The sequence below is a fragment of the Catharus ustulatus genome, chromosome 32 (assembly GCF_009819885.2).
Source record: "Catharus ustulatus isolate bCatUst1 chromosome 32, bCatUst1.pri.v2, whole genome shotgun sequence".
In the NCBI taxonomy this organism is placed as follows: Eukaryota; Metazoa; Chordata; class Aves; order Passeriformes; family Turdidae; genus Catharus; species Catharus ustulatus.
In genome coordinates, this window is record NC_046252.1 from 1,179,164 (window position 1) to 1,199,172 (window position 20,009).

General features: G+C 51.9%; 1 protein-coding gene across 1 annotated transcript in view; it reads left to right on the forward strand.

Annotated features, from left to right (window-relative positions):
• HUWE1 (HECT, UBA and WWE domain containing E3 ubiquitin protein ligase 1) overlaps positions 1–20,009 on the forward strand; it is a 168,024-nt gene that overhangs the window by 141,592 nt on the left and 6,423 nt on the right. The window contains 4 exon segments of the mRNA XM_033083465.1: positions 772–889; positions 4,730–4,870; positions 7,914–8,201; positions 17,933–18,038. Coding sequence (XP_032939356.1) covers positions 772–889; positions 4,730–4,870; positions 7,914–8,201; positions 17,933–18,038 — 653 coding nt within the window.

Consider the following 20,009-nt stretch of genomic DNA (forward strand, 5'->3'; position numbering starts at 1 on the left):
CCCCCTCCAAACCCCTTTTTTTTTCCTCTATTTAAGAACACCCCCAAACCCCTTTCCCCCCCATTTTAGGACATCCCCAAACCCCTTTTTTCCCCATTTAAGGACACCCCAAACCCCTTTTTCCCCCTCCAAACCTCTTTTTTTTCCCCCCTATTTAAGAACACCCCCAAACCCCTTTTCCCCCATTTTAGGACACCCCCCAAACCCCTTTTTTCCCCCCTCCAAACCCCTTTTTTCCTCCCCTATATAAGAACACCCTCAAACCCTTTTCCCCCATTTGAAGACACCCCCAAACCCTTTCCCCCCTATTTAAGAACACCCCCAAACCCCTTTTTCCCTCATTTTAGGACACCCCAAACCCTTTCCCCCCCTCCTATTTAAGAACACCTCAAACCCTTTTCCCCTATATAAGAACACCCCAAACCCCTTTTTCCCCCCTCCAAACTCCTTTTCCCCCCCTCCAAACCCCTTTTCCCCCCTCCAAATCCCTTTTCACCCCTCCAAACCCCTTTTTTCCCCCCCTCCAAACCCCTTTTCCCCCCTCCAAACCCCTTTTTTTTTCCTCTATTTAAGAACACCCCCAAACCCCTTTCCCCCCCATTTTAGGACATCCCCAAACCCCTTTTTTCCCCATTTAAGGACACCCCAAACCCCTTTTTCCCCCCTCCAAACCCCTTTTTCCCCCCTCCAACCCCCTTTTCCCCCCTCCAAACCCCTTTTCCCCTTTCCAAACCCCTTTTTCACCCCTCCAAACCCTTTTTCCCCCCCCAGAGACCCACCGGACGGTGCTGAACCAGATCCTGCGCCAGTCCACCACGCACCTGGCCGACGGCCCCTTCGCCGTGCTGGTCGACTACATCCGCGTGCTGGACTTCGACGTCAAGCGCAAGTGAGGGGGCTGGGGGGGCTCTCCTGCTCTGGGGGGAGTGGAGAATGTAAATCCCCTCCCTCTAAATTATTATACAGTAATTTCACGATTATAAGCTGCACTGAGTATAAGCCGCACTTGTGGGTTTCAACAACTTTTTGTCTTTTTGTCCATATATAAACCGCACCTGATTATAAACCGCAGGTTACAATACAGAGTGTGATAAAAGGTATAAATTCTACCACCATCTGTTGAGGGTGGGGACAGTGATCCTTATCTCAATGGCAGATAATGTGTTAATGGGCCATCCATTGAAACCAGGCAGGGCATTGTTCTTTATCTCTGTGGGGATATCTGCTGTTCATGACCATGTTTTATAAACCAGGCGGGACAGTGTTCTTTATCTCCATGGGATATTCTCTGTTCATGGCCAAATTTTATAAACCAGGCAGGGCATTGTTCTTTATCTCCATGGGATATTCTCTGTTCATGGCCAAATTTTATAAACCAGGCAGGGCATTGTTCTTTATCTTTGTGGGGATATCTCCTGTTAATGGCCATGGTTTATAAACCAGGCAGGGCAGTGTTCTTTATCTCATGGGATATCTCCTGTTAATGGCCATGTTTTATAAACCAGGCAGGGCATTGTTCTTTATCTTTGTGGGGATATCTCCTGTTAATGGCCAAATTTTATAAACCAGGTAGGGCATTGTTCTTTATCTCCATGGGATATTTCCTGTTCATGGCCATGTTTTATAAACCAGGCAGGGCATTGTTCTTTATCTTTTCACACCCCATCCTTCCTCCAGCCAGTCATTTTCTGCTCATGGCCATTGAGTCCCACTGTGGGACTGATAAAATTACTGCATCCCATCGGGAGTTGCTCCAGCCAGGGGGAATGGCCCAACATTTCTTACCAAGATAAAAACAGAGGTTTTGGGACATTAAGGGAGCCCCTTTCTCCACTGGACTCCAGAGGAAAAATCAGATTTCTCCACATCACCACTGGAGCTCCGGAGGGAAACTGCACCTTGTACAGGAGCACTGCTCCAGCTGAGCCACATCTGTCACTACAAAAGGACTACAGCCACTATTTAATCACTATTTAAACTGCTGCCAACACCCTGCCTGATGGGTGTCAGGTTGTATCTGACTGTGTCAGGGTTTGGGGTTTGTTCTTTGTAGTACTGTATTTCTATTTTGATTTCCCTAGAAAATAACTGTTATTCCTAATTCCCATATTTTTGCCTGAAAGCCCCTTGTTTTCCAAATTATAATAATTTGGAGAGAGGGGGTTTACATTCTCCATTTCAAAGAGAAGTTCCTGCCTTTCTCAGCAGACACCTGTCCTCCAAACTAGAACAGCAACTTTTCATTCTCTGTCCATATATAAGCCGCACCTGATTATAAGCCGCACTTCCGGGTTCGGACCAAAATTTTAGTCAAAATGGTGCAGCTTATAATGGTGAAATTACTGTAATTTTGAAATCAAGGGGCTGTCAGGCAAAGATACGGGAATAGGAATAACAGTTCTTTACTAGGGAAATTAAAATAGAAATACAGCACTGCAAAAAAACAAACTCCAGACGCTGACAAAGTCAGAGCACAACCTGACACCCTGTCAAGGTGTTGGCAGCAGTCCCATTAAATTGTGGCTGTGGTCCTTTGGTAGTGACAGATGTGGTTCAGTTGGAGCAGTGCTCCTGTACAAGGTGCAGTTTGATGATGTTTTTCCCCTCTGAAATCCAGTGGAAAAAAAGGCACCTTGGTGTTCCAAAATCTGTTTTTATCTAGGTAGGAAAGGTTTGGCTTGTCCCCCTGGCTGGAGCAACTCCCAATGGGATGCAGTAATTTTATCAGTGCCACAGTGGGACTCAGTGGCCATGAGCAGGAGATAACTCCTGGAGGAAGGATGGGGTGTGGAAAGATAAAGAACAATGCCCTGCCTGGTTTATAAAACATGACCATTAACAGAGAATATTTCCTTTAGAAGTAAAGAACACCTGGTTTATAAAATATGGCCACTAACAGGAGATACTCCCTTTGGAGATAAAGAGCACTGCCCCAGCTGGTTTATAAAATATGGCCATTAATTAACAGGAGATATTCCCTTTGGAAATAAAAAACATTGCCCCAGCTGGTTTATAAAATATGACCATTAACAGAAAATATCCCCTTTGGAAATAAAGAATAGTGCCCCAGCTGGTTTATAAAATATGGCCATGAACAGAGAATATTCCATTAGATAAAGAGCACTGCCCCACCTGGTTTATAAAATATTTCCATTAACAGGAGATATCCCTTTGGAGATAAAGAACACCACCTGGTTTATAAATTATGACCATGAACAGGAGAGATCCCATTAGATAAAGAACTCTGCCCCAGCTGGTTTATAAAATTTGGCCATTAACAGGAGATATCCCTTTGGAAATAAAGAAAACCACCTGGTTTATAAATTATGGCCATTAACAGGAGATATCCCATTAGATAAAGAACTCTGCCCCAACTGGTTTATAAAATATGGCCATTAACAGAGAATATCTCCTTTGGAGATAAAGAACACCACCTGGTTTATAAAATATGGTCATTAACAGAGAATATCTCCTTTTGAAATAAAGAACTCTGCCCCAGCTGGTTTATAAAATTTGACCATTAACAGGAGATATCCCTTTTGGAAATAAAGAACACCAACTGGTTTATAAATTATGGCCATTAACAGAGAATATCTCCTTTGGAAATAAAGAACATTGCCTCAGCTGATTTATAAAATATCTCCTTTAACAGAGAATATCTCCTTTGGAAATAAAAAACATTGCCCCAGCTGGTTTATAAAATATGACCATTAACAGAAAATATCCCCTTTGGAAATAAAGAACAATGCCCCAGCTGGTTTATAAATTATGGCCATTAACAGAAAATATCCCCTTTGGAAATAAAGAATAGTGCCCCAGCTGGTTTATAAAATATTTCCATTAACAGCAGATATCCTTTTGGAAATAAAGAACACCACCTGGTTTATAAAATATCTCCATTAACAGGAGATATCCCTTTGGAAATAAAGAAAACCACCTGGTTTATAAAATTTGGCCATTAACAGAGAACATCTCCTTTGGAAATAAAGAACACTGCCCCAGCTGTTTTATAAAATATCTCCATTAACAGGAGATGTCCCTTTTGGAGATAAAGAACACTGCCCTGCCTGGTTTATAAAACATGGCCATTAACAGAAAATATCCCCTTTGGAAATAAAGAACACTGCCCCACCTGGTTTATAAATTATGGCCATGAACAGAGAATATCTCCTTTGGAAATAAAGAACACTGCCCCAGCTGATTTATAAAATATCTCCTTTAACAGAGAATATCTCCTTTGGAAATAAAGAGCAGTGCCCCAGCTGGTTTATACAATTTGGCCATGAACAGAGAATATCTCCTTTGGAAATAAACACCACCTGGTTTATAAATTTGCCCATTAACAGAATATCTCCCACAGAGATCAGGATCACTGCCCCACATGGTTTGTAAAATTTGGCCATTAACAGGAGATATCCCTTTGGAAATAAAGAACACCAACTGGTTTATAAATTATGGCCATTAACAGAGAATATCCCCTTTGGAAATAAAGAATAGTGCCCCAGCTGGTTTATAAAATTTGGCCATTAACAGAGAATATCTCCTTTGGAAATAAACACCACTGCTTTATAAAATTTGGCCATTAACAGAATATGTCCCATGGAGATATCTCTAGGATCGATACTTTGATCCCATCCTGTGTTGTAACCCAAGCCAGGGTCCCCCCAGGGGGGTTTGGGGCTGTCCCCAGGGTCCCACAGCCCTGACACCCCTGTGGGGCCGTGCTCAGGTATTTCAGGCAGGAGCTGGAGCGCCTGGACGAGGGGCTGCGCAAGGAGGACATGGCCGTGCACGTGCGGCGCGATCACGTCTTCGAGGATTCCTACCGGGAGCTGCACCGCAAATCGCCCGAGGAGATGAAGAACCGCCTGTGAGACACCTCAAATGTCCCCTGGGAGCCCTGAAATGTCCCCTGGGAGCCCTGAAATGTCCCCTGGGAGCCCTGAAATGTCCCCTGGGTACCCAAAATGTCCCCTGGGAGCCCTGAAATGTCCCCTAGGATACCCAAAATGTCCCCTGGGAGCCCTGAAATGTCCGCTGAGAACCCCGAAATGTCCCCTGGGAGCCCTGAAATGTCCACTGGGAGTCCCAAAATGTCCCCTGGGTACCCAAAATGTCTCCTGGGATACCTGAAATGTCCCTTGGGAACCTTGAAATGTCCCCTGGGAGCCCCAGAATGTCCCCTGGAAACCCCAAAATGTCCCCTAGGATACCCAGAATGTCCCCTGGGTACCCAAAATATCCCTCAGGATACTCAAAATTCCCAAAATATCTCTTGGGAACCCCGAAATGTCCTCTGGGAACCCCAAAATGTCCCCTGGGAACACCAGAATGTCCCCTGGGAACCCCGAAATGTCCCCTGGGCACTCCAAAATGTCCGCTGGGATACCCAAAATGTCCCTCGGGATACTCAAAATTCCCAAAATATTTCTTGGGAACCCCGAAATGTCCCCTGGGTACCCAAAATATCCCCTGGGAACCCTGAAATGTTCACTGGGAACCCCGAGATGTCCCCTGGGAACACCAGAATGTCTCCTGGGATACCTGAAATGTCCACTGGGAGCTCCAGAATGTCCCCTGGGAGCCCTGAAATGTCCTCTGGGTACCCAAAATATCCCTCAGGATACTCAAAATTCCCAAAATATCTCTTGGGAACCCCGAAATGTCCCCTGGGTACCAAAAATGTCCCCTGGGCACTCCAAAATGTCCTCTGGGATACCCAAAATGTCCCTCGGGATACTCAAAATTCCCAAAATATTTCTTGGGAACCCCGAAATGTCCTCTGGGAACCCCAAAATGTCCCCTGGGTACCCAAAATATCCCTCAGGATACTCAGAATTCCCAAAATATCTCTTGGGAACCCCGAAATGTCCCCTGGGTACCCAAAATGTCCCCTGGGATACCTGAAATAGCCCCTAGGATACCCAAAATGTCCCCCAGAACATCCCTAGACCCTCCTCAAACCCCCCTCATAACATCCCCTGGGACACCCAAAACACCTCCAGGACACCCAAAACACCCCCTGGGATACCCAGGACACCCAAAATACCTCCTGGGACACCTGGAAAACACCCTGGGACACCCAGAACACCCCCTGGGACATCCAAAACACTCCCAGACCCTTCTCCAAATCCCCCAAAACACCCCCAGGGTACCCAAAACACACCTGGGACACCCAGAACAGCCCCAGACCCTCCATAAACCTCCCCTAAACACCCCCTGGGACACCTGGAACACCCTCTGGGACACTCAGAACACCCCTGGGACACCCAAAACACCCTCTGGGACACCCAAAACACCCCCAGACCCTCCTCAAACCCCTCTAAAACACCCTCAGGACACCCAGAATACCTCTCCAGCCCCACAACACCCTCTTCAGACTCTCCTCAAACCCGCACTGGGACTCCCAGGACAGCTCCAGGACACCCAAAAGACACTCAGACCCTCCTCAACCCCACCCTGAACACCCCGGGACACCCAAAACACTCCGAGGACACCCAGAACACCCCCAGACCCTCCTCAAACCTCCCTCAAAACACCCGTGGGACACCCAAAATACCCTCAGACCCTCCATAAACCCCCTAAAAACACCCCAAGACACCCAAAACATCCCAAGACCCTCCTCAAAATACCCCTGGGACACCCAAAACACTTCTAGGACAGCCAAAACACTTCCTGGGACACCTGGAACACCCACTGGGACACCCAAAACACCACCAGGACACCCAGAACACCTCCTGGGACATCTGGAATACCCCCTGGGACACCCAGAACACCCCTGGGACACCCAAAACACGACCAGGACACCCAGAACACCCAAAACACTCCCTGGGACAGCCAGAACAGCCTCAGACCCTCCTCAAACCCCCCACAAAACATCCCTGGGACACCCAAAACACCTCCAGACCCTCCTCAAACCCCCTCAAAACACCCCCAAGACACCCAAAACACCCCCAGGATACCCAGAACACCCCCAGATCGTCCTTAAACCCTCCCTAAACATCCCCTGGGACATCTGGGACACCCAAAACACTCCGAGGACACCCAGAACACTCTCAGACTCTCCTCAAACCCCTTCAAAACACCCTCAGGACACCCAAAACAGACCTGAGACACCCAGAACACCTCTCCAGCCCCACAAACACCTCCTGACCCTCCTCAAACTCTCCTCATACCCCCCCTGGGACACCCAAAACACCCCCAGATCCTCCTTAAACCCCCCCCAAACACCTCTAGGACCCTCAGGACACCCAGAACACCCCCAGACCATCCTGAAACCCCCTCAAAACAACCCCTGGGACACCCAAAACAACCCCAGACCCTTCTCAAACCCCCCTCAAAACACCCCCTGGGTACCGAAAATACTCCCAGACCCTCCTCAAACCCCCCTCAAAATACCCCTGGGACATCCAGAACACCCCCAGGACACCCAGAACACTCCTGGGACACCCGAAACACCCCCAGACCCTCTTCAAACCCCCTCAAAACACCCCCTGGGACCTCCAGGACAACCAACACACCTCCAGAACCTTCTCAACCCCCCCCACTAAATACCCCTGGGACACCTGGAACACCCCTGGGACACCCAAAACACCCCCACAGACACCCAAAACACGCCCAGACCCTCCTCAAACCCCCCTAAACACCCCTGGGACACCTGGAGCACCCCATGGGACACCCAAAACACCCCCAGACCCTTCTCCAAATCCCCCAAAACACCCCCAGGACACCCAGAACACCTCCTGACCCTCCTCAAAACACCCCCTGAGACACCCAGAGCACCCCCTGGGACACCCAAAACACCCCCAGACCCTCCTCAAACCCCCCTCAAAACACCCCTGGGACACCCAAAACACCCCCTGGGACACCCAAAACACCTTCATCCTCCCTCACCACCCCCTCCTGTCCCTCAGGTACATCGTGTTCGAGGGCGAGGAGGGCCAGGACGCCGGGGGGCTGCTGCGGGAGTGGTACATGATCATCTCCCGCGAGATGTTCAACCCCATGTACGCCCTGTTCCGCACCTCGCCCGGCGACCGCGTCACCTACACCATCAACCCCTCGTCCCACTGCAACCCCAACCACCTGAGCTACTTCAAGTTCGTGGGCAGGATCGTGGCCAAGGCCGTGTACGACAACCGGCTGCTGGAGTGCTACTTCACCCGCTCCTTCTACAAACACATCCTGGGCAAGTCCGTGCGGTAAGGGGCGAGCCACGGTGGGCTGGGAGCCACAGGGGGGGTGGGATGGCATTTATGGGGTGCTGGAGTCATTTATGGGGTGTCAGAGCCATTTTTGGGGTGCTGCAGTGCTGCTTCACCCGCTCCTTCTACAAACACATCCTGGGCAAGTCCGTGCGGTAAGGGGCGAGCCATGGGAGGCATTGAGGGGGTGCTGGAGTCATTTATAGGGTGCTGGACACCTTTAGAGAGGGAGTGTGGAGCTGCGTTTGTGGGGTGCTGGAGTCATTTATGGGGTGCTGGAGCCCCTTCAGAAGGTTTGGAGTCACTTATGGGGTGCTGGACACCTTTGGAGAGGGAGTATGGAACTGTGTTTTGGGGGTGCTGGAGGCATTTTTGGAGTGCCAAAACCCCTTCAGGAGGTTTGGAATCATTGATGGGGTGCTGGACACCCTGACAGGGGCATGGGACTGTGTGTGTTGGGAGCCAGAGACATTTTTTGGGGTGCTGGAGTCATTTATGGGGTGCCAGAGCCATTTTTGGGGTGCTGCAGTGCTGCTCCACCCGCTCCTTCTACAAACACATCCTGGGCAAGTCCGTGCGGTAAGGGGCGAGCCACGGAGGGGCTGGGAGCCACAGGGGGGGTGGGATGGCATTTATGGGGTGCTGGAGTCATTTATGGGGTGTCAGAGTCACTTATGGGGTGTCAGAGCCATTTTTGGGGTGCTGGAGTCATTTATAGGGTGCTGGACACCTTTAGAGACGGAGTGTGGAACTGTGTTTGTGGGGTGCTGGAGTCATTTATGGGGTGCTGGAGCCCCTTCAGAAGGTTTGGAATCATTTATGGGGTGCTGAACACCCTTAGAGGGGTGTGGGATTGTGATTAGGAGGTGCTGGACATCCTCAGAGGGGTGTGAGACTGCATTTATGGGGTGCTGGAGTCATTTTCGGGGTGCTGGAGTTGTTTTTGGGGTGCTGGACATCCTCAGAGGAGGATGTGAGACTGCGTTTGTGGGGTGCCAGGGTCACTTGTGGGGTTCTGGAGCCCCGTCAGAAGGTTTGGAGTCACTTATGGGGTGCTGGACACCCTTAGAGGAGTGTGGGACTGTGGTTAAGGGGTGCTGGAGCCATTTTTGGGGTGCTGGAGTCACTCTTACACAGGGTGGGACTGCATTTATGGGGTGCTGGCGTCATCTTTGGGGTGCTGGAGTCATTTATGGGGTGCCAGAGCCATTTTTGGGGTGCTGCAGTGCTGCTTCACCCACTCCTTCTACAAACACATCCTGGGCAAGTCCGTGCGGTAAGGGGCGAGCCACGGAGGGGCTGGGAGCTACAGCGGGGTGGGATGGCATTTATGGGGTGCTGGAGTCATTTATGGGGTGCTGGAGCCCCTCAGAGGGGTGTGAGACTGCGTTTGTGGGAAGCCAGAGCCATTTTTGGGGTGCCAGAGTAATTTATGGGGTGCTGGACACCTTTAGAGGGGGAGTGTGGAGCTGTGTTTTGGGGGTGCTGGAGTCATTTATGGGGTACTGGAGCCCCTTCAGGAGGTTTGGAATCATTGATGGGGTGCTGGACACCCTGACAGGGGCATGGGACTGTGTGTGTTGGGAGCCAGAGACATTTTTTGGGGTGCTGGAATCATTTATGGGGTACCAGAGCCATCTTTGGGGTGCTGCAGTGCTGCTCCACCCGCTCCTTCTACAAACACATCCTGGGCAAGTCCGTGCGGTAAGGGGCGAGCCACGGCGGGGCTGGGAGCCACAGGGGGGTGGGAGTGGGTTTGAGGGGTGCCAAAGTCATTTTTGGGGTGCTGGAGTCACTTATAGGGTGCTGGACACCTTTAGAGAGGGAGTGTAGAACTGTGTTTGTGGGGTGCTGGAGTCCTTTATGGGGTGTCAGAGTCACTTACAGGATGCCAGAAGTCATTTCTGGGGTGCTGGAGCCCCTTCAAAAAGTTTGGAATCATTTATGGGGTGCTGGACACCCTTAGAGGGGTGTGGGACTGTGGTTAAGGGGTGCTGGAGCCATTTTTGGGGTGCTGGAGTCACCCTTAAACAGGATGGGACTGCATTTATGGGGTGCTGGAGCCCCTTCAAAAGGTTTGGAGTCACTTACGGAGTGCTGAACATCTTCAGAGGGGTGTGGGACTGCAGTTATGGGGTGTGGGACTGTGTTTCTTGGGAGCCAGAGCCATTTAAGGGGTGCTAGATCTATTTTTGGGGTGCTGGAGTCATTTCTGGGATGCTGGAGTCATTTATGGGGTGTCAGAGCCATTTTTGGGGTGCTGCAGTGCTACTTCACCCGCTCCTTCTACAAACACATCCTGGGCAAGTCCGTGCGGTAAGGGGCGAGCCACGGAGGGGCTGGGAGCCACAGGGGGGTGGGATGGCATTTATGGGGTGCTGGAGTCATTTTTGGGGTGCTGGAGTCATTTATGGGGTGCCAGAGCCATTTCTGGGGTGCTGCAGTGCTACTTCACCCGCTCCTTCTACAAACACATCCTGGGCAAGTCCGTGCGGTAAGGGGCGAGCCATGGGAGGCATTGAGGGGGGTTTAGGGGGAGCAGAGTCATTTATAGGGTGCCAGAGCCATTTTTGGGGTGCCAGAGTAATTTATGGGGTGCTGGACACCTTTAGAGAGGGAGTGTGGAGCTGTGTTTGTGGGGTGCTGAAGCCCCTTCAGAAGGTTTGGAGTCACTTATGGGGTGCTGGACATCCTGAGAGGGGCATGGGACTGTGTGTGTTGGGAGCCAGAGCCATTTTTGGGGTGCCAGAGCCATTTTTGGGGTGCTGGAGTCACTTATGGGGTACTGGACACCTGTAGAGAGGGAGTGTAGAACTGTGTTTGTGGGGTGCTGGAGCCATTTTTGGGGTGCTGGAGTCATTTATGGGGTGTCAGAGTCACAGGATGCCAGAAGTCATTTATGGGGTGCTGGAGCCCCTTCAAAAGGTTTGGAATCACTTATGGGGTGCTGAACACCCTTAGAGGAGTGTGGGACTGTGGTTAAGGGGTGCTGGAGCCATTTTTGGGGTGCTGGAGTCACTCTTACACAGGGTGGGACTGCATTTATGGGGTGCTGGCGTCATCTTTGGGGTGCTGGAGTCATTTATAGGGTGCTGGACACCATTAGAGAGGGAGTGTGGAACTGTGTTTGTGGGGTGCTGGAGTCATTTATGGGATGTCAGAGTCACTTACAAGATGCCAGAAGTCATTTCTGGGGTGCTGGAGCCCCTTCAGAAGGTTTGGAATCACTTATGGGGTACTGGACACGCTTAGAGGGGTGTGGGACTGTGGTTAAGGGGTGCTGGAGCCATTTTTGGGGTGCTGGAGTCACTCTTACACAGGGTGGGACTGCATTTATGGAGTGCTGGAGCCCCTTCAGGAGGTTTGGAGTCACTTACGTGGTGCTGAACACCCTTAGAGGGGTGTGGGACTGCATTTATGGGGTGTGGGACTGTGCTTATTGGGAGCCAGAGCCATTTATGGGGTACTAGATATATTTATGGGGTGCTGGAGCCCCTTCAGGAGGTTTGGAATCACTTATGGGGTGCTGGACACCCTTAGAGGGGGCTGTAGGATTGTGTTTGTGGGGTGCTGGAGCCATTTCTGGGGTGCCAGAGCCATTTTTGGGGCGCTGGAGTCACTTATAGGGTGCTGGACACCTTTAAAGAGGGAGTGTAGAACTGTGTTTGTGGGGTGCTGGAACCATTTCTGGGGTGCTGGAGTCATTTATGGGGTGCTGGAGTCATTTATGGGGTGTCAGAGTCACTTACAGGATGCCAGAAGTCATTTCTGGGGTGCTGGAGCCCCTTCAAAAGGTTTGGAATCACTTATGGGGTGCTGGACACCCTTAGAGGGGTGTGGGACCGTGGTTAAGGGGTGCCAGAGCCATTTTTGGGGTGCTGGAGTCACCCTTAGGGTGGGTCTGCATTTATGGGGTGCTGGAGTCATCTTTGGGGTGCTGGAGTCATTTATGGGGTGCCAGAGCCATTTTTGGGGTGTCAGAGCCATTTTTGGGGTGCTGCAGTGCTGCTTCACCCACTCCTTCTACAAACACATCCTGGGCAAGTCCGTGCGGTAAGGGGCGAGTCTTGGAGGGGCTGGGAGCTACAGGGGGGTGGGATGGCATTTATGGGGGGCTGGAGTCATTTTTGGGGTGTCAGAGTCATTTTTGGGGTGCTGGACACCTTTAGAGAGGGAGTGTGGAGCTGTGTTTGTGGGGTGCTGGAACCCATTCAGAAGGTTTGGAATCACTTATGGGGTGCTGAACGTCCTTAGAGGGGTGTGAGACTGCATTTATGGGGTGTGGGATTGTGATTAGGGGTTGCTGAACACCCTCAGACAGGTGTGAGACTGTGTTTGTGGGGAGCCAGAGCCGTTTTTGGAGTGCTGGAGTCACTTATGGGGTGCTGGACACCCTTAGAGGGGGCTGTAGGATTGTGTTTGTGGGGTGCTGGAGTCATTTATGGGGTGCCAGAGCCATTTATGGGGTGCTGGAGCCCCTTCAGAAGGTTTGGAATCACTTATGGGGTGCTGGACACCCTTAGAGAAGGAGTATGGAACTGTGTTTTGAGGGTGCTGGAGGCATTTTTGGAGTGCCAAAACCCCTTCAGGAGGTTTGGAATCATTGATGGGGTGCTGGACACCCTGAGAGGGGCATGGGACTGTGTGTGTTGGGAGCCAGAGACATTTTTTGGGGTACTGGAGTCATTTATGGGGTGCCAGAGCCATTTCTGGGGTGCTGCAGTGCTACTTCACCCGCTCCTTCTACAAACACATCCTGGGCAAGTCCGTGCGGTAAGGGGCGAGCCACGGCGGGGCTGGGAGCCACAGGGGGGTGGGATGGCATTTATGGGGTGTGGAAGTCATTTATGGGGTGCTGGAGTCATTTATGGGGTGTCAGAGCCATTTATGGGGTGCTGGAGTCATTTATAAGGTGCTGGACACCTTTAGAGGGGGAGTGTGGAGCTGTGTTTGTGGGGTGCTGGAGTCATTTATGGGGTGCTGGAGTCATTTATGGGGTGCTGGAGCCCCTTCAGGAGGTTTGGAATCATTGATGGGGAGCTGGACACCCTGAGAGGGGCATGGGACTGTGTGTTGGGAGCCAGAGCCATTTTTGGGGTGCTGGAGTCACTTATGGGGTGCTGGACACCTTTAGAGAGGGAGTGTGGAGCTGTGTTTGTGGGGTGCTGGAGCCATTTCTGGGGTGCTGGAGTCATTTTTGGGGTGCTGGAGTCATTTTTGGGGTGCTGGACATCTTTAGAGAGGGAGTGTGAGACTGCGTTTGTGGAGTGCTGGAGTCATTTATGGGGAGCCAGGGTCACTTGTGGGTTTCTGGAGCCCCTTCAGAAGGTTTGGAATCACTTATGGGGTGCTGGACACCCTTAGAGGGGGCTGTAGGATTGTGTTTGTGGGGTGCTGGAGTCATTTATGGGGTACCAGAGCCATTTTTGGGGTGCTGGAGTCACTTATAGGGTGCTGGACACCTTTAGAGAGGGAGTGTAGAACTGTGTTTGTGGGGTGCTGGAGTCATTTATGGGGTGTCAGAGTCACTTACAGGATGCCAGAAGTCATTTATGGGATGCTGGAGCCCCTTCAAAAGGTTTGGAATCACTTATAGGGTGCTGGACATCCTTAGAGGGGTGTGGGACTGTGGTTAAGGGGTGCTGGAGCCATTTTTGGAGTGCTGGAGTCACTCTTAGACAGGGTGGGACTGCATTTATGGGGTGCTGGAGTCATTTATGGGGTGCCAGAGCCATTTTTGGGGTGCTGCAGTGCTGCTTCACCCGCTCCTTCTACAAACACATCCTGGGCAAGTCCGTGCGGTAAGGGGCAAGCCACGGAGGGGCTGGGAGCCACAGGGGGGTGGGATGGCATTTATGGGGTGCTGGAGTCATTTATGGGGTGTCAGAGTCATTTATGGGGTGCTGGACACCTTTAGAGAGGGAGTGTGGAACTGTGTTTGTGGGGTGCTGGAGCCATTTATGGGGTGTCAGAACCATTTATGGGGTACTGGAACCCACTCAAAAGGTTTGGAGTCACTTATGGGGTGCTGGACACCCTTAGAGGGGGCTGTAGGATTGTGTTTGTGGGGTACTGGAGTCATTTTTGGGGTGCCAGAGCCATTTTTGGGGTACTGGAGTCACTCTTAGACAGGGTGGGACTGCATTTATGGGGTGCTGGAGTAATTTTTGGGGTGCTGGAACCCCTTCAAAAGGTTTGGAATCATTTATGGAGTGCTGGACACCCTTAGAGGGGTGTGGGACTGCATTTATGGGGTGTGGGACTGTGTTTAAGGGGTGTCAGAGCCATTTTTGGGGTGCTGCAGTGCTACTTCACCCGCTCCTTCTACAAACACATCCTGGGCAAGTCCGTGCGGTAAGGGGCGAGCCACGGCGGGGCTGGGAGCTACAGGGGGGTGGGATGGCATTTATGGGGTGCCAGAGTCACTTATGGGGTGCTGGACACCTTTAGAGAGGGAGTGTGGAGCTGTGTTTTGGGGGTGCTGGAGTCATTTATGGGGTGCTGGAGCCCCTTCAGGAGGTTTGGAATCATTGATGGGGTGCTGGACACCCTGACAGGGGCATGGGACTGTGTGTGTTGGGAACCAGAGCCATTTTTGGGGTGCTGGAGTTATTGATGGGGTGTCAGAGTCACTTATGGGGTGCTGGACATCCTTAGAGGGGTGTGGAACTGTGTTTATGGGGTGTGGGACTGTGCTTATTGGGTGCTGGAGTCCCCTTCAGAAGGTTTGGAATCACTTATGGGGTGCTGGACACCCTTAGAGGGGGCTGTAGGATTGTGTTTGTGGGGTGCTGGAGTCATTTTTGGGGTGTCAGAGCCATTTTTGGGGTGTCAGAGCCATTTATGGGGTGCTGGACACCTTTAGAGAGGGAGTGTGGAGCTGTGTTTTGGGGGTGCTGGAGCCATTTGTGGGGTGCTGGAGCCCATTCAGGAGGTTTGGAATCATTGATGGGGTGCTGGACACCCTGACAGGGGCATGGGACTGTGTGTGTTGGGAGCCAGAGCCATTTTTGGGGTGCTGGAGTTATTGATGGGGTGTCAGAACCATTTATGGGCTGCTGGAGCCCCTTCAGAAGGTTTGGAGTCACTTATGGGGTGCTGGACATCCTTAGAAGGGTGTGGGACTGTGTTTGTGGGGTGCTGGAGTCTCTTCAGAAGGTTTGGAGTCACTTCTGGGACACTGGACATCCTTAGAGGGGTGTGGGACTGCATTTATGGGGTGTGAGACTGTGTTTATTTGGAGCCCGAGTCATTTATGGGGTGCTAGATCTGTTTTTGGGGTACTGGAGTCATTTTTGGGGTGCTGCAGTGCTGCTTCACCCGCTCCTTCTACAAACACATCCTGGGCAAGTCCGTGCGGTAAGGGGCGAGCCACGGAGGGGCTGGGAGCTACAGGGGGGTGGGATGGCATTTATGGGGGGCTGGAGTCATTTATGGGGTGCCAGAGCCATTTTTGGGGTGCCAGAGTCATTTATGGGGTGCCAGAGCCATTTTTGGGGTGCCAGAGTCATTTATGGGGTGCTGGACACCTTTAGAGAGGGAGTGTGGAGCTGTGTTTGTGGGGTGCTGGAGCCCCTTCAGAAGGTTTGGAATCACTTATGGGGTGCTGGACATCCTTAGAGGGGTGTGGGACTGTGTTTGTGGGGTGCTGGAGCCCCTCAGAGGGGTGTGAGACTGCGTTTGTGGGGTGCTGGAGTCACTTATGGGGTGCTGGACACCCTTAGAGGGGGCTGTAGGACTGTGTTTGTGGGGTGCTGGAGTCATTTATGGGGTGCTGGAGCCCCTTCAGAAGGTTTGGAGTCACTTATGGGACACTGGACATACTTAGAGGGGTGTGGGACTGCATTTATGGGGTGTGGGACTGTGTTTGTTGGGAGCCAGAGCCATTTAAGGGGTGCTAGATCTATTTTTGGGGTGCTGGAGTCATTTTTGGGGTGCTGGAGTCATTTCTGGGGTGCCAGAGCCATTTCTGGGGTGCTGCAGTGCTGCTTCACCCGCTCCTTCTACAAACACATCCTGGGCAAGTCCGTGCGGTAAGGGGCGAGCCACGGAGGGGCTGGGAGCTACTGGGGGGGTGGGATGGCATTTATGGGGTGCTGGAGTCATTTTTGGGGTGTCAGAGTCATTTATGGGGTGCTGGAGTCATTTATAGGGTGCTGGACACCTTTAGAGAGGGAGTGTGGAGCTGTGTTTGTGGGGTGCTGGAGTCATTTATGGGGTGTCAGAGTCATTTGTGGGGTGCTGGAACCCCTTCAGAAGGTTTGGAATCACTTATGGGGTGCTGGACACCCTTAGAGGGGGCTGTAGGATTGTGTTTGTGGGGTGCTGGAGTCATTTATGGGGTACCAGAGCCATTTTTGGGGTGCTGGAGTCATTTATAGGGTGCTGGACACCTTTAGAGAGGGAGTGTGGAGCTGTGTTTGTGGGGTGCTGGAGCCATTTATGGGGTGTCAGAGTCACAGGATGCCAGAAGTCATTTATTGGGTGCTGGACACCCTTAGAGGAGTGTGGGACTGTGGTTAAGGGGTGCTGGAGCCATTTTTGGGGTGCTGGAGTCACCCTTAGACAGGGTGGGACTGCATTTCTGGGGTGTCAGAGTAATTTATGGGGTGCTGGAGCCCCTTCAGAAGGTTTGGAATCACTTATGGGGTGCTGGAGCCATTTATGGGGTGCTGGAGTCACTCTTAGACAGGGTGGGGCTGCATTTATGGGGTGCTGGAGCCCCTTCAGAAGGTTTGGAGTCACTTATGGGGTGCTGGACACCCTTAGAGGGGGCTGTAGGATTGTGTTTGTGGGGTGCTGGAGCCATTTTTGGGGTGCCAGAGCCATTTTTGGGGTGCTGGAGTCACTTATAGGGTGCTGGGCACCTTTAGAGAGGGAGTGTAGAACTGTGTTTGTGGGGTGCTGGAATCATTTATGGGGTGCTGGAGTCACTCTTAGACAGGGTGGGACTGCATTTATGGGGTGCTGGAGCCCCTTCAGAAGGTTTGGAATCACTTATGGGGTGCCAGAGCCATTTTTGGGGTGCCAGAGTAATTTATGGGGTGCTGGACACCTTTAAAGAGGGAGTGTGGGACTGTATTTATTGGGTGCCAGAGCCATTTATGGGGTGCTGGAGACCCTTCAGAAGGTTTGGAATCATTTTTGGGGTGCTGGACACCCTTAGAGGGGTTGAGACTGCATTTGTGGGGTGCTGGACCTCTGGGAGGGTCTGACTGTTTTTTGGGCTCTTCAACAGGGTCTGACCCCGGTTTTGGGGCTCCTTGCAGGGTCTCTGACCCCTTTTTTGAGTCTCCCCATAATTCCTGACCCCATTTTTGATGCTCCCTTTAGTTTCTCATCCCATTTTTGGATCTCCCCCTGGTTTCTCACCCAGTTTTTGGGGCTCCCCCTGGTTTCTCACCCAATTTTTGGGTCTCCCTCTGGTTTCTGACCCCATTTTTGGGGCTCCTTGCAGGGTCTCACCCCATTTTTGGGGCTCCCTCTGGTTTCTCACCCCATTTTTGGGTTTCTTCTGATTTCTCACCCCGTTTTTGGGTCTCCCCCTGGTTCCTGACCCCGTTTTTGGGTCTCCCCCTGGTTCCTCACCCCGTTTTTGGGTCTCCCCCTGGTTCCTGACCCCATTTTTGGATCTCCCCATGATTCCTGACCCCGTTTTTGGGTCTCCCCATGATTCCTGACCCCATTTTTGGGACTCCCCCGGTTCCTGACCCCGTTTTTGCCCCCAGGTACACGGACATGGAGAGCGAGGATTATCACTTCTACCAGGGCCTCGTGTACCTGCTGGAGAACGACGTGTCCACGCTGGGCTACGACCTCACCTTCAGCACCGAGGTGGGGACCCCCCAGGGACCCCAAAAACAGCACTGGGACCCCCATAATCAGCACTGGGACTCCCCTGAGGGAACAGGGATCCTCAAAACCAGCACTGGGATCCCCAAAATCAGCACTGGGTCCCCCTGAGGGAACAGGGACCCCCAAATCAACACTGGGACCCCCAAAATCAGCACTGGGATTCCCCTGAGGGAACAGGGACCCCCCTCAAATCAGCACTGGGACCCCCAGATCAGCACTGGGATCCCCCCAAATCAGCACTGGGACCCCCTCCCCAGGACCCCCCAAAATCAACACTGGGACTCCCCTGAGGGAACAGGGATCCCCAAATCAACACTGGGACCCTCAAATCAGCACTAGGACCCCCAAAATCAGCACTGGGACCCCCCTGAGGGAACAGGGATCCCCCCAAAATCAGCACTGGGACCCTCAGATCAGCACTGGGACCCCCCCCAAAATTAGCACTGGGACCCCCTTCCCAGGACCCCCCAAAATCAGCACTGAGACACCCCCCCCCCCCACCCCAAAACCAGCACTGGGACCCCCAAATCAACACTGGGACCCCCAAAATCAGCACTGGGACCCCCAAATCAGCACTGGGACCCCCCCCAAAATCAGCACTGGGACCCCCTTCCCAGGACCCCCCAAAATCAGCACTGGGACCCCCAAAACCAGCACTGGGACCCCCTTCCAAAATCAGCACTGGGATCCCCAAACCAGGACCCCCCAAAATCAGCACTGGGACCCCCAGATCAGCACTGGGACCCCCCAAAATCAGCACTGGGACCTCCCTGAGGGAACAGGGACCCCTCCAAAATCAGCACTGGGATCTCCAAAATCAGCACTCAGGTTCAGGAATTTGGGGTGTTTCAGGTTCAGGAATTCAGGGTGTTTCAGGCTCAGGAATTCAGGATGTTTCAGGTGCAGGAATTTGGGATGTTTGAGGTTCAGGATGTTTGAGGTGCAGAAATTTGGGGTGTTCCAGGTTCAGGAATTCATGTTGTTTCAGGTGTAGAATTGGGGTGTTTCAGGCTCAGGAATTCAGGGTGTTTGAGGTGCAGAATTGGGGTGTTTCAGGCTCAGGAATTCAGAGTGTTTCAGGTTCAGGAATTCGGGGTGTTTCAGGTTCAGGCTGTCCCCCCTTTTCCCCCCACTTTCAGGAATTCAGGGTGTTTGAGGTTCAGGAATTCAGGGTCTTTCAAGTTCAGAAATTTGGGGTGTTTGAGTTTCAGGCTGTCCCCCTTTTCCCCCCAGGCTCAGGAATTCAGGATGTTTCAGATGCAGGAATTGGGCTGTTCCAGGTTCAGGAATTCAGGGTGTTTCAGATGCAGGAATTGGGGTGTTTCAGGTTCAGGAATTCGGGGTGTTTGAGTTTCAGGAATTTCCCCCCTTTTTCCCCCAGGTTCAGGAATTTGGGGTGTTTGAGTTTCAGGCTGTCCCCCTTTTCCCCCCACTTTCAGGAATTTAGGATGTTTCAGGCTCAGGAATTCAGGGAGTTTCAGGTTCAGTAATTGGGTTGTTTCAGGTTCAGGAATTCAGAGTGTTTCAGGCTCAGGAATTCAGGGAGTTTCAAGTTCAGAAATTTGGGGTGTTTCAGGTTCAGGAATTCATTTCAGGCTCAAGAATTCAGGGTGTTTGAGGTGCAGAATTGGGGTGTTTCAGGTTCAGGAATTTGGGATGTTTCAGGCTCAGGAATTCAGGGTGTTTCAGGTGCAGGAATTTTCCCCCTTTTTTCCCCCAGGTTCAGGAATTTGAGTGTTTCAGGTTCAGGAATTCACTTCAGGCTCAGGAATTCAGGGTGTTTGAGGTGCAGAATTGGGGTGTTCCAGGTTCAGGAATTCAGGGTGTTTCAGGCTCAGGAATTCATTTCAGGCTCAGGAATTCAGGGTGTTTGAGGTGCAGAATTGGGCTGTTTCAGGCTCAGGAATTCAGGGTGTTTGAGGTGCAGAATTGGGCTGTTTCAGGCTCAGG